At 35.6% G+C, this 14,062-nt stretch overlaps 1 protein-coding gene across 5 annotated transcripts in view; it reads left to right on the plus strand.

Moving 5' to 3' along the window:
* The window catches only part of C2CD5 (C2 calcium dependent domain containing 5), an 88,486-nt gene that overhangs the window by 72,630 nt on the left and 1,794 nt on the right, over positions 1-14,062 (plus strand). For 2 of the 5 annotated variants that reach the window (XM_081127518.1, XM_081127521.1), the window contains 3 exons: positions 1,525-1,611; positions 12,571-12,761; positions 13,709-13,855. In XM_081127518.1, coding sequence (XP_080983644.1) covers positions 1,525-1,611; positions 12,571-12,761; positions 13,709-13,855 — 425 coding nt within the window. Of the gene's footprint in view, positions 1-1,524; positions 1,612-10,188; positions 10,240-11,166; positions 11,269-12,570; positions 12,762-13,708; positions 13,856-14,062 lie in introns of all 5 variants that reach the window. The other 3 variants (XM_081127519.1, XM_081127520.1, XM_081127517.1) reach the window with 3 other exon arrangements.

Consider the following 14,062-nt stretch of genomic DNA (forward strand, 5'->3'; position numbering starts at 1 on the left):
ATATGCCTTTTCTTGTCCCGGTACTAGGCTGTTTTGATTACGGTGGCTTTGTAGTATAGTTTGATATCCAGTATTGTGATACCTCCTACTTTGTTCTTCTTTCTCAAGATTGCTATGGCTATTCGGGGTCTTTTTTGGCTCCATATAAACTTTTGGAATATTTGTTCAGATCTGTGAAATGTGTCGTTGGTATTTTAATAGGGATTGCGTTGAATATGTAGATTTCTTTGGGTAGTATGGACATTTTAATGATGTTAACTCTTCCAGTCCATGAACACGGTATATGCCTCCACTTGTTTGTGTCTTCCTCTGTTTCCTTTTTCAATAGTTTTCCGAGTGCAGGTCTTTTACCTCCTTGGTTCAGTTTACTCCCAGGTATCTTATTTTTTTGATGCAATGGTAAATGGGTTTGTTTTTTTAGTTTTTCTTTCTGAGAGTTCATTACTGTTGTATAAAAATGCCATCGATTTCCAGGTGTTAATTTTGTATTCTGCTACTTTGCCAAATTTATTTATTAAATCTAGCAGTTTTTTGGTGGAGTCTTTAGGATTTTCTATGCGCAATATCATGTCATCTGTGTATAATGACAGTTTTACTTCCTCCTTTCTAATTTGGATGCCTTTTATTTCTTCTTCTTGTTTGATTGCTGTGGCTAGGACTTCTAGTGCTATGTTGAATAAAAGTGGTGAAAGCAGACACTGCTGTCTTGATCCTGTTTTTAGGGGAAATGGTTTTAATTTTTGCCCATCGAGTATGATGTTGGCTATAGGTTTGTCATATGTTGCCTTTAGTGTGTAGAGGTATGATCCCTCTATTCCCACTTTGCTGAGAGTTTTTATCATAAAAGGGTGCTGGATTTTGTCAAATAGTTTTTCTGTGTCTTTTGATATGATCATATGATTTTTATCTTTAATTTTGTTGATGTAGTTTATCTTGTTTATTGATTTGCAAATATTCAACCATCCTTGCATCCCCAGAATAAATCCCACTTAGTCATGGTGTATGATTTTTATAATGTATTGCTGGATCCTATTTGCTAGTATTTTGTTGAAGATTTTAGCATCTACATTCTTCAGGGATATTGTCCTGTAGTTTTCTTTCTTTGCAGTGACTTTATCTGGTTTTGGAATTAGGATAATTCTAGCCTCATAAAAAGAGTTTGGAAATCTTCCATCCTCTTGAATTTTTTGGAATAGTTTGAGGAGGATAGGTGTTAGTTCTTTGAATGTTTGGTAAAACTCACCTGTGAAGCCATCTGGTCCATGGCTTTTGTTTACTGGGAGTTTTTTGATTACTGTTTCAGTTTCTTTCCTTGTTATTGGCCTATTCAGGTTTTCTGATTCTTCCTGATTGAGTTTTGGCAGATTGTATGTTTCTAGGATTTGTCCACTTTGCCCAGTTTGTCCGGTTTGTTGGCCTATAGATGTTCAGAGTATTTTCTTATAATCTGTTATCTCAGATTCTTAATTTAAAAAGTTAATAATAGATTATTACTGAATAACTAGTGTTTTTCTTGCTTCTAAGCCTCTACAGATAATGAAGAACTCCTGCAGTTTCCACTGGAACTCTGTTCAGATTCGCTTCCTCCTCATCCTTTCCCACCAGCTAAAGGTTGGTTAAGTGAGGGAAATGCAAATGCAGATCCTAGTTCCTAGGTTTTTACGTGTTTTGATGTTGTAGATAATCTTACTTAATCTTGAGATGAAGATTTATTCTTCATTCCCTCATTGTATGTTCATGTTCATAAAGGGGAGAAAGTAATGTTCCTATTTTAATTTCTCAAGTAATCTCAACATATATTATTGAGGTATTTTTTCATACGAGGCTTCATTTTTATATATCAAATGTATTAAAGTTTTATTTTCAGAGATTTTGATTTCCCATAATAATTATTTATTTACCCATGATATATTTGAAATTTATATTATATTTGGTAATTTTTTTTTTTAGCAACATTTGAACCGTTACAAAAATTTTCATTTTGAAATGACAGCCAACTACTTATTTTCTTCAGAGGTATTTGGAGAGGTTTTGGGTGGTAATAGTAACATGAGAAAGGGATATGTTCTTTGTCTTTTAGGTGCCTTGGGTACAACTGAGGTACATTTTTAGATGCTGCCATTTTTTCAACTGTAAAATGATTGTCTCTTAAGTTAATAACAGTAAATCTACTTAGATCTAACACTCTTTGGAGAAAAGGGTAGTTCCTCCCCCCATTTTTCTTCTGATTTCACTGCAATTTTTATTATAAAATTACAGGATTATTGTACTTTATTTTATAGCATTACATATATAATAAATGTCATTTGCGGTTTTTCCTAAATGTTTTATTCTGAGAAATGATGCATTTGTTTTTTAAAACCATATTAGCTTTTCTAATTATATTTTATATAATACAAGTGAAATTACTTTATGATTTCTACTTATCAGTTATATTATCTGATACCAAATTAAGTGTAATAAAGAATAGTTTTATAATCACATTGCATGTATATCAGTAGAGTCTTTACTAAATCAGTGCAAAGCCTATCCATGTAAGTGAATATCCTGTCTCTAATTTGAAGATGAAAAAATTAGCTCCTTTAAAATTCTGAACTTTCTAACATGGTAACTGTGGTCCTTTTTCCTTTTTGTCTAAATTAAAATTCTAGTTTAGGACTCCATGGAGAATTTTTGCATACTTCAACTTCCTTGAAAGAACAGAGAGGAAAAATCAAATCCAAAGATAATCTGAGTTCAGCTTTATAAATTAAATATAGCTTCCAGAATAAAAAGTAGAACCGTTAAAAATCTCCCTTGAACTGACTAGACAGGATTTTTTAAAATACCTACTTTATACAGAAACTTGTATTTAACACAGGGGTGGTTCCAAACCACTTTTAGTTATTTTATTTATCCTTACCCTGAAATGTAGGGGGGGGAAAACAAAACAAAAACCAATCAACAAAAAAAGATTTGATCAATTGCTAACTTGTAGGACTATATATGTGTACTTAGAGTTCCTGTTAGCTATATTTTATTATGTCATTAATAGCTACTGAGTTCTGCAGATTAGATTTAAACTCTGTAAATTTGCCTTATCTGTATTGACAATTTACAGTCTCTGCAATAGCTTTCAAAATATTTTCAAAGGTAATTATAACTAGTATTTCTTGTCATTAGTATATTTTGTACAAATGATACTGTGTGAACTGAAGAACACGGAAAGAAGAATTTGAGTGGAATAAGTAATAACTGAACAGTACCTAAAATATTCACAGTTCATTTTAAGGATTGTAGAGAGGGTCATGGGGGGAGTAATAAAGCAACAGATCTGGGATCTCTTCTCAGTTCTGCTGCTGCTAAGTGTGAGACTTTAGGCCAATTTAAAGCTCAGTTCCTCATCTGTAAAATGTGAAAGGATTAAGGTTCCCTTTGGCCTTTAAAATGCTCTCATTCCCTGGATTTCTGTAGTTTGTGGTTCTTCAATTATTAACATATTCCCATTACTAAAAACAAATCAAAAGCTAAGTTATGCCTAAAGTCGCACTGAGCTTAAAATTTTCCAAATAGCTTCCAGTTAAACCAATAATGTTTTAAACCATAGTGTTTCTTCAGAGGTGCCTCACGACTTCCCGGAGGCAGGGTGGGAAGGGCGGGAGCTGAGGAGGGCAGGGGAGTGAGTGGATAGGTCTCTGGACCCCCTGCCCTACCTCTGAACTAGGGAGCTTTGATTCAGTGTGCTTGTACATATCTGTTTTCTACATGTGATTTTGTTTGGAGAAAGGTTTCAAAGTTGGAAAACAACTGAATCAGATCATTTCACCTTTATTATCATCATCATCATCACCATCACCATCTTCATAATGATCAGTATCATCACAACCAATACTAATGTATATAAAACTTTTTATACTAAGTGCTTAACTGAAAAACCTATGTGCTTTTCCTTGAATATTGCATTTCAAAATCATCAGTGAACACTAAAAAGTTTATCTGTACCTGTTGTGAATAGTTTTGTAAATTGTGGTTTATGTTGCATGCTTATTTATTGTCTTTGCTCCCTCAAAGTCTTTTCAGGAGGACATGGGCTGTACCAAATTGATTTGAAAGTTATCTTAAAGAAAGTATTCTTGATGCTTTGAGGATAGGACGAATTTTGAAAAGGTCAAAAGAATGTTATAATAGAGCCTTATAAGGTGAATAGCAACTGGGCATTGAAACATGAAGAAAGGCTTTGTATAGTCAGTAGAGATATCTGGGAAAAGTTGTGTCACAATTCAGAGGAAACAGGCAGGAGAGGGAAAGGTAAGAGTGCTAGGAATAAATGCTCAAAAATGTCTCTACTTCCTTATGTGCAACTGGACGAGGCTTAAAAGCCAACTACTAATACTGAGAAGTAAATAAATAATATAATTTTATAGGTTTTTTTAGTTCAGTTAGCTAAGTTGATAGAGCTTTTTCTTTTTTTAATTCTGAAAATTTTGGATTCTAATTTATTCTTATGTTCTTATCACAAATAGGATGATTTGTTAAAATTGTAATTTCTTTTTGTGTTGACAGAATAGTTTCAAGAGCTAAGTTAAGCACAGTACGTTTATTAATATTTCCATCTTTTCACTTGTAGATAAACCTTTTCTTGTCTTTTCGTGTTGTTGGAAATGAGTGACTATTATGTGAAGAAAAGATGCTTCAATTATGTGTATCCTAATTCTGTGTATAGAGTAAGCCTGGGCCTGAATTGTCCATCCATGTTCAATTTTCCCCTTCCATCTTTTGTTATATTTGGTTTTGTTTCTCAAGGTAACAAAATAGTTTGAGGTATGTCTCAAATTTATGGTGGACTTGGTGTTACCTTGCTAGTTATCTTGATTTTTCTGATTTGAAATATTAAAAGGTGCTGAGCTGAAGTAATTTCTTAAAGGACATTATTCTGTGAAGGTCATCAAAATATTTTGATGAATACTGTGAGTATCATAGATGATGTGGCATTGACATAAATTATTTACACACGAGGCGGTGTTATGAGAAAAAAGATGGCTCTAGCAAACTTTTATACCACTTTCATAGTGTTTTTCTTAACTATTAATATGTACACTTCAGTTTTTCTCTGAAAAAGTTTAAAGAGGCCTTAAAAATTTATATATATATATATATATATATATGTATATATATATATATACACACATAAAAATATAGTAAAAATGGGGAAATCTGAATGAATATAATCTGGGTGAAAAGTAAAAAATAAATCAGTAAAACTTTTCTCATAGATTATAGTAAATCTCCAGAATTTTATACGTGTAATTTTCATAAAAGGTTAGCACATTCCTTTAGATACATTTCTAAAGATATAAATCTTGAGATATTAGGTACCATATTGTAGGATTTAAGAACTTACATTAATGACAAAAGTGTATGAATTATATGCTATTACAAATAAATCTCATATACTTTATAAATCTATAATAGGATAGCCATTTTCATTAAAATTCTGAGAGTTTTAAGACTTTAAAGCGTTAATTAAGTCAATATTAGTTTTTATATACTGTCGGATAATACTGCATAGAAGAAAGTTTTTTATACCCACCTTGTTCCTACTTTCATTTTGCTTTATGCTGGCATGATTTCCTCATGCTCAGTGGCATAAGCTATACACTGGCAAGATTACTCTTTTCATTAAGCAGGGGCTGACTAATGTGGCAAGCATAGGCCAAAATCTGGATTTCAATATAAAAGACAACAAGCTGGCTTATTCCCTTAATGTGTTGTACTCCATAATTAGGTATCCACATGATAAGTTTTTTATCTTTATTATTGTAGGCTTATAAGAGTTAGGTTTTTTGTTCTTTGTTTTTGTTAAATTTGATTTTAAATGAGCTTAACTTTTAAAATTTAGTGACTTGCCTCACATTATTTTAAACCAGCAATTAGAAATATAAACCTATAAAAATGTTAAAGTTAGCTTTCATTTTTTTCCTGCCAACTAATATATAAATCTTTATGCTGACTAAAATATCTTTATATATTAACAATTCATTGCATGCCTGCTTTCTCTTTCTCTTTTTAAAATATATTTTGTCACAATGACCAAATGGTATGAATAATAAAAAGTTCTCCATGGTACTGATGGCCACAACAACCCATGGGAGGCTCTGAAAGGGAAGAGCTGCTGAGGAGAAGGAGAATGAAAGGAAAATAGAAACTAAAGAGAGGAAAATGTGTGGAAAACTTACTCATGAAATGGGAAGGAAGAAAAGAGAATAGATGGAGAAATAGAGTCAAGGACTCTTAGCTTTTTTTTTCTTAAATATATCTTTATTGATTTCAGAGAGAGGAAGGGAGAGGGGGAGAGAGAGAGAGAAACATCAATGACGAGAGAGTCATTGATCGGCTGCCTCCTGCACGCCCCCGACTGGGGATCGAGCCCGCAACCCGGGCATGTGCCCTGACCGGGAATCGAACCACGATCTCCTGGATCCTAGGTCGATGCTCAGCCACTGAGCCACCCCTGGCAGCCGGAATCTTAGCTTTTTTGAGGCAGCTTGAGGACAGTGAAATCCAGAATGAGGAAGAGGGAGTAAAAAGCAAAGAAAAATGTAATTGAGTTACAGGAAACAGGGATTATTTGGAAGAGAATATAAAGGATGTTAGTGAGAGGAGGAGTGGATACCTCGTAATGGAGGCAGGAAAACAGAGGGGGACTGAAGAAGAAAGACAAGTGGCTTAGGATGTGGTACACCTTTAGTTGGAAGCTTTGACGACCTAGATAAACTGATTAATTGTCTTTGTCCCCTAAAGTATGTATTTCCTTTGTGGTTGAGTGTTTCCCTTTATGGACGATCCAGATTGAAGCTATCTATACCTTTCTTTATGCCTTAATAATTTTTAACTAAAATATGGCAATTTTGTTATCAATCCACCAATATTCGAATATCATAATGGACAACTTTATACTGAATGTTCATATACATCCTTTATGTAACTTGGTCATAAGCCAGATTTTATATTTATAAGACCTAGCTCAATGCATTATAGATTGATGGAAGTGCTTAAAGGAACATAAACCCAAATTTTGATCATAACTTAAAACTAAGAATGTTTAAATAGGAAAATACAGCATGAATTTTTAAAGACTCCAGATCCGCATATATTTTAATCTGCCAGATAATCTTTTCATAATTTTCAGGATTTTTCTTTAGTTTTGGTAATTTTCTTAGGATAACCAGATAAGATTGTCTCAAATATTTTTTAATTAGTAAGAGCAAAGATCTATAAATTCTAATGACATAAAGTGAATAAGTGGTCACAAGAGTTAGTGGTCAGTGTAGAACTTGATCATAGCTAATCAATACCTTTGTCATTGGTGTGACAAACTATTTAGGAGAAAAGGAAGTCTTAAAGTTTAGAAGCATCGGAACACATTGAGGGAGGAAGAATCCTTGCTACATTTTTTTTGTTTTTGTCATCAGTTTTCTCATTTTCACTAAACTGCTTTTAACCAGGTGAGCTGCCTCCCCACACCATTAGGGCTTGTTAAATATCGATAGCTGTACCAGGCAGATAAGAAGACCACACGCGCTGTGGCCATGCCAACTTTCCAGGGTCATTTATTTGGGGATAACAGGGTTATCACTTACTCGTACTTCTTAAAAAAAAAGCAAAATAATAATTTTATTGTATTCAGTGGGAAAGGAAATCCTAAGAAAAGTAGGCTGCCATGTGGCTTGATTGAGACTTTGCAGCTAGGATGGGGACCTAACATAAGACGTATTTGTCTCAGGCTCTTCCACATAGACATACAGATGGCCCACAGCTAAGCGTTAGCCCTCAACAAAGCCCAAAAGACTTAATATTTCTTTCCTTATACATGAAGTGGTGTCTTTTTTTAGTATTGGCTTAGAGATTACATAAGTATTTTTTAAATTTTTATTTTTTAATCAGCATTACTAGTTTGTCAGTGAGCCAGACAGCTTACACCTGTAGTACCTTCTCTTCTGAAAAGCCTGCTACCTGGGAAGGCAAACTGCAGCCAGGAGCAGTGCGCCAAGAGCCCGAGGCCAGGAGATGTTGGAGGCAGTCGAGCCGCTCCAAGGTGCTGCCGGGCCGCTCACCCTGGGCCTTTCTCAGAGAAAATTAAGGTCCTAGCAAGTATATAAACAGGTGAACCTACTTTTATAAAGTGAGATAAATCTCTGTCGCCCTTTCCCTTAGGAATGTCTCCAGTTTTAAAATTTTAGTTCTTTATTTTATTTTAATCCAAACGCATTCATGTTTGAGAGCCAGGAATTAGTATTTTCCCTTGATTTTATTTCCCTCTTCCTCGTACTTTGTAAAATTCTGTGGGACAAGTCATAAATGCACATGGTGAAAAGTTCAATTCCTGCCAAAACATGATCTAGTCCAGTAAGGTGTTCTCCTCCCTTCATTTCCTTTCCCAAGAGGCAGCTGCTCTTAATAGCTTATTATCTGTCTTTGCAAAGATACTTTATATTTTCCTTTTTTAAAACACAGATATTTTACACATCATTGTGTTCCTTTGTTTTTTTCTACTTGGTATATTTAGAGATGGGAACAGACACTTTCTACCTTTAAGCTCTTTTCGTGGGCATTTGCCATTAACTTACGTATGGTTGCTACTGGGGACTCCCATATTACCCAGATAATATTGAGGTACAGAAGATAATTTCATTTTAGTGATTTTCACACTTTTTTAGCTTCCTCTCCTGCCCCTATGTTTAAAAAACTTTCACAGAATTCCTAATGCTGACTATATTTTCTGTAATTCTACGCTCACCACAGGCATATAGAACCCTGGGGCCCTCCTGGGATAGGTAAGCGTCTGGCTGTCCCAGCGCTGGGTCTGTTTCTGTGTTGAGTTGTCCCTAGAGATCTGGTCAGCCTCAGGATGTCAGCTCTGTCTGGCCTTCTTTCTGTAGGTTCCATCTCCTCCTGGGCTTTCAGTGCCCAGAGGACCCTAAGTCCAGAGGACTCTCCCTGTCTGGACCTGCATTCTGAGGCCGTGCTCATCAGGGCATGTCCACAGCATAGTACCCTCACAGGGATTCCGTGGACCCCACCTCGTGCTCCTGTCTGTTCGTCGGTTCTGTATTGTGATAGGAATGTCAACCACTCTACTCTCAGTATTAGCTAGTGGTTACTTGACCTATAAAAATGGGGGGGGGGTGATGTGGGAGATACTTCCATTGCACCCAATTATCAGAAACATTCTGTACAAATCTCACTTTTGAAAACTATAACTTTTATTAATTTAAGAATATTACCAAAAGATCAACCCATTAGGCAGAAACAAAAATATGTATTTTATTAGTTTATAATTTTTAAAAAAAAATCTGGCTGACCTAAATAATCCTCAATGTTTCTTATGAGTCATTTCTAGCTTGATAACACTATTCCTTCAATTATAAAATTTTTTGAAACAAAAATTCAAATATGCTGAAGTGGATAGAGCCTGAACATTAGAAATAGATGATTTTTTATGGTACTGTTTAAATTTGTACAATACCTTACATATCTGTAATAAAAAAAATATAAAATATCAGAGAAAATTCTGGATGATACTTTTATGAGGTACTGGAAAGGAAGTGATTGGGATTCCTGGTTATTTCTATGGAGAACAGTCACTTTTTTGTTCTGCAGAGTGTTGATACCACTGAAGGAAGATGTTGATAGTGAAATCCTTGAAAGAAGGGGTTGGTGGTGAGGGAAGGGTTTTATAGCTAGTAAGGAGCTTGTGTTCGTCTGTGAGACATCGGTCATTGCCTTGTCTGTAATTTTTTATCTCACTGGCTCTTCCCCCTGCAAATGTTCCCCTTCCATGTTTCATTTGAGATTTTCTTCCCATTTCATTGACCCTTTTTTCTGCTCAGTTACCTATCCTGCTTTCGTACTACTAACATTTGTTACTGTGTTTATTTTTCTCATGTCTATAAAGTTTCTGAAACTCTTTTTGTGTTATACTAACAAATAGTCTTCCTTGGCATGGTATTTATTAACTGAGCTAGTTTTCATATGTCAGTAGAAATTGCGTTTTAAACCTAAATACTTCTATTTGGTTTGCTTTTACAATGAAGCCATAAAGATTTCTTCCTGTTCATCTGGCTTGTAGAGAGTATTTACAAACAGTAAAGAAGAGAAACTGGCTTGTACTTAGCATCCAAGCTAATGTTGTTCATATTGTCTTATTAGAACACCTGGAGAGTGCAAGTTCTAACTCAGGTATACCAGCTGCACAGAGAGGTGAGTTCGTCTAATTGAGCAAATAGTCACCAAAGGTGTGGCATTCTGGCGTGGTGCATCAACATGCAGGCGCGGAGAAATGCACTGGGCAGTGGAATGGACGCCAAATGCGGCTTTACTGTAGTTAGAATGTGTCTCAAAAATATTAATAAAACTAATATTTAATTTTTTTAGCATTTCACAGTTTCCCAGTTTCTGAAAATAAAATATATCTTTTTCATAATTTTATTATTATTATTTTTTTAGTTCAGTAGTAGTAAATGTTCTTTTCTTAAAAGGAGAACTTGTTAGGCTCACACCTGCTGCCCTCCCATGTGTTATCAGAAGCTTTGTTGCCAAAATCATACATGGAAAGAAAATATGGACAGAAGCCACCCTTTGGCTTTCCTGTGTGCTCATGGTAGAAAGAAGGTATTTTAGTAAAAGATAAGTCCACTAGTGATTTTTTTCATCTGTTCTTCACCATTTGACACTCATTTTTAGTTTTGATTTTAGAGTAGAAATAGGGAAGGCAATTATTCACAAAATTTGGATTGCAAGTTAAAGTCCTAAAATATAAACAGCTGAAACATTGTAAAGTAAAAAGAATGGGGGGGAAAGTTAGTTAAAACATAGTATATGGTCCTTTCACTGATATTTCTGTGAAACCCCGCTTCTGTTTTCCCTTAGAGACCACACAACTCGCTTCTGTTTTCCCTTAGAGACCACACAACTATGACATCACCAAAAACGCTCAGCCAGCTAACTGATAAATTGGTTTTGGACAAATCAGTGTCTAAAGCTTGACTCTTTACTGTCTCTCTTACCTGACTTGAAAGGGGCCATTCTTTTTCTGTATTACAGTTAAATTACGTCATCGGAAGGAGTGTTATGACGAGTAAAAGACGTCATACATATTTTTTCTTTGTTTTCTGTCTGTGTTTCCAGCAACGTCAGTTGATTACAGTTCCTTTGCAGACAGATGCAGCAGCTGGATAGAGCTCATTAAACTGAAAGCTCAGACCATAAGGCGCGGATCAATTAAGACAAGTAGGCGGATGTTTCTACCACATTATGATCTGAGAAGCATATCCCTGATTTCCCAGTGGTGAAGGCTAGACTTTTCCACGCAGTAATAACATTGCCAATCAATCATGTGTTGGAGTGTGAAAGCTGCAGACTAATAATGGTCAGTTAGCAGACGTTATTGAAGGGACTTTAGATTTATTTAAACTGTAGAATTGTGTTTTTAAAATTTTACTTTTTGTAAAGGTATTTTTAAAAGTATATAAATAGATATTATATTCTTCTAGTGGAAGGAAATTGTCAGCTCTCTTATTGAAAAGACCCTCTCCCAGGACCCAAGGTACTATCTAGCATATGACATGTGTCAGTTAACTAAGGGTGATATCAGAGGGCTAAAAGAAAGGTATTTCTGGAGAGAAAGTAGTTAACTCTTATCTCACTGTTAGAATCAAGATCATTATATGTTCTTTATCTATACTCCATGTGTTTTGGTAGATTTTGAGGCAAATGTATTCGAGTGTCAGAGTTTACAGTACATTAAAAGGGAAGGCTTTGTTCTAGAGGAAAGATCACAGGATATGGAACCAGTCAGATCTGGTTCTGAGTCCTGGAAGTGCCATTCTAATAGCTGTGTGACCTTGGGCAAGTTATTTAACTTCTCTGAGCCTCAGTTTCCTCATGTTGAAAATGAGGATAATAATACCTAGAGTGCTAGGTTGTTGTAAGGATTAGATATATATATGTGTGTCTGGCTTATGGTAATTATTTGATTAGTGGTAGGTATTATTTATGTTATTTTATAAACAACTTTTAGACAGCCAAGGTCATTTTTAAGTTTTTAAAATTGTTGAGTTTGATCAAAATGGTTTGGAAAAGGAACCTATCACAACTAGTTAACATAAGGTTTATCTACAAGTTGACAATGATGAAGTCGTCTGAAAAAAGATGGAAAAAACTGGGAAATATAACAACTTTCACACTCTCTTTGTAATAATTTGTTCCCACAGCAGATAATTTTTAATTGCTCTGCCGCTTTTTCTTTTTCTTCACTTTATACCGATCATTGTATGTGTAGCCACACCGCATCAACATTTTCTTTTGCAGGAATGCCATTTTTCTTCCAAAAGAATTCCATTCCAGCATCTCCTCTGTGTTTCTCTCTCTCTTTTAATTGCATGCAGTGCATGATAATTTTCTGTCTTTCATGACATGGCTTAGCCTCACAGACAGCTGAATGTTGTCACCACTTACTTGGAGGAAACCTGGGGGCGTAATTGGGCTACTGGCATCTAATCCTGGTGCTTTCTCTTCTCTCTCCAATTTTAGCTGTGACAGTTGAAAAAGCAAGTCCAATGAGTGAAGGAAATTTCCGGAATCGCTCTGCTCCACCTTGTGCAAATTCTACAGTTGGGGTTGTTAAGATGACACCTCTTTCTTTCATTCCTGGAGCAAAAATAACTAAGTATCTTGGGATAATTAACATGTTTTTTATTCGGGAAACCACTTCTCTACGTGAGGTAATTTTATGGATGTTATTTCATTATTTTTGTGAATTGAAGATATTAGTGACAAAGCTGAACAAGTTTCAGTTTTTCCCCCCAAAAGTAGCACACACATTTTCCCCCCCCATAACCTGTCTGAATTGATTCTAGATTAGACTTACCAAATTTCATATAATAGCTAGTATTATCATAAGACTTATGAACAAAACAGATGGAGCGCCTGACCTGATGGAATTTACAGTATAGTGGAACTGGAGTGTCGTGGACATTAAATAATTATGTAGCTACTAGTGATAATAAATAATATAAAGAGATACAACAGAGGCCATGAGAAAATATAACGTGGGAACTGGCTTTAGATTTGACAGTCAGGGAAGGTGTCTCTGAGGAAGGTCCATGCCATCCAGGACCTAAAGAATTAGATAAGAGTTATCCTGGTAGAAAATTGGGTGACGACCCTTGGAACTTTCAGGAACAGCATGTGCAAAGACCCTGAGGCAGGAAAAGTGCTTGACACTTTCGAGAAACTGATAAAGGGCAAGTCTGACTAGAACATGGTTCAGAAAGGAAGATATGGATAGCAGGGAGGTTTTATTGTTTATATGTATCATCAATTTATTCAAATGAGGATGGGAACAATTTGATAGAGATGTGGAAGATGGAGGAACGATTTGAATTCTTGGTCTGCCATTTACTTACTAGTCATGTGATCGTAGCTAATCATGAGCATATTACAAAGCCTTTGAGCTTCAGTTTCATCGTCTGTAAAATAAGGATAGTAATCCCTGTCATAGGCATGTGTTCAGTAAAGGTTTGTTTGTTCATTCATGCGACAGATCCTCACAAAGGGCATTAAAATTATCCATCATATTAAGATCATTTAGGATGATTTCATATATTCTCTGACATTTTGTGTATGTTTTTGCGTAAAGCATAGTTTGATTTTCCTGTGCATTACGTAGGAAGGAGGCGTCAGTGGTTTTCTGCACGCTTTCATCGCTGAGGTGTTCGCCATGGTGAGAGCTCATGTTGCTGCCTTGGGGGGGAACGCCGTTGTCTCCTACATAATGAAGCAGTGCGTCTTCATGGAGAATCCAAACAAGAACCAGGTAAGAGGCAGTTAAAGACCCCTGACCAGAACGGGCCAACTTCCCCCGTGGCCTTCCCACCTGCCACCCTCCCCTGCAAAAGAGATTTTCTCTGTAGAGCCCTTTGATTCTCGATGCTTAGAACACGTTCTAAAGAATATGTGCATAACCAGGGTCATACATGGGTCAGATGCTGTTTTCACGTCCCAGGTGACCAGTTATTCCAGG

This window comes from Miniopterus schreibersii, assembly GCF_964146895.1.
Source record: "Miniopterus schreibersii genome assembly, chromosome: 2".
Lineage (NCBI taxonomy): Eukaryota > Metazoa > Chordata > Mammalia > Chiroptera > Miniopteridae > Miniopterus > Miniopterus schreibersii.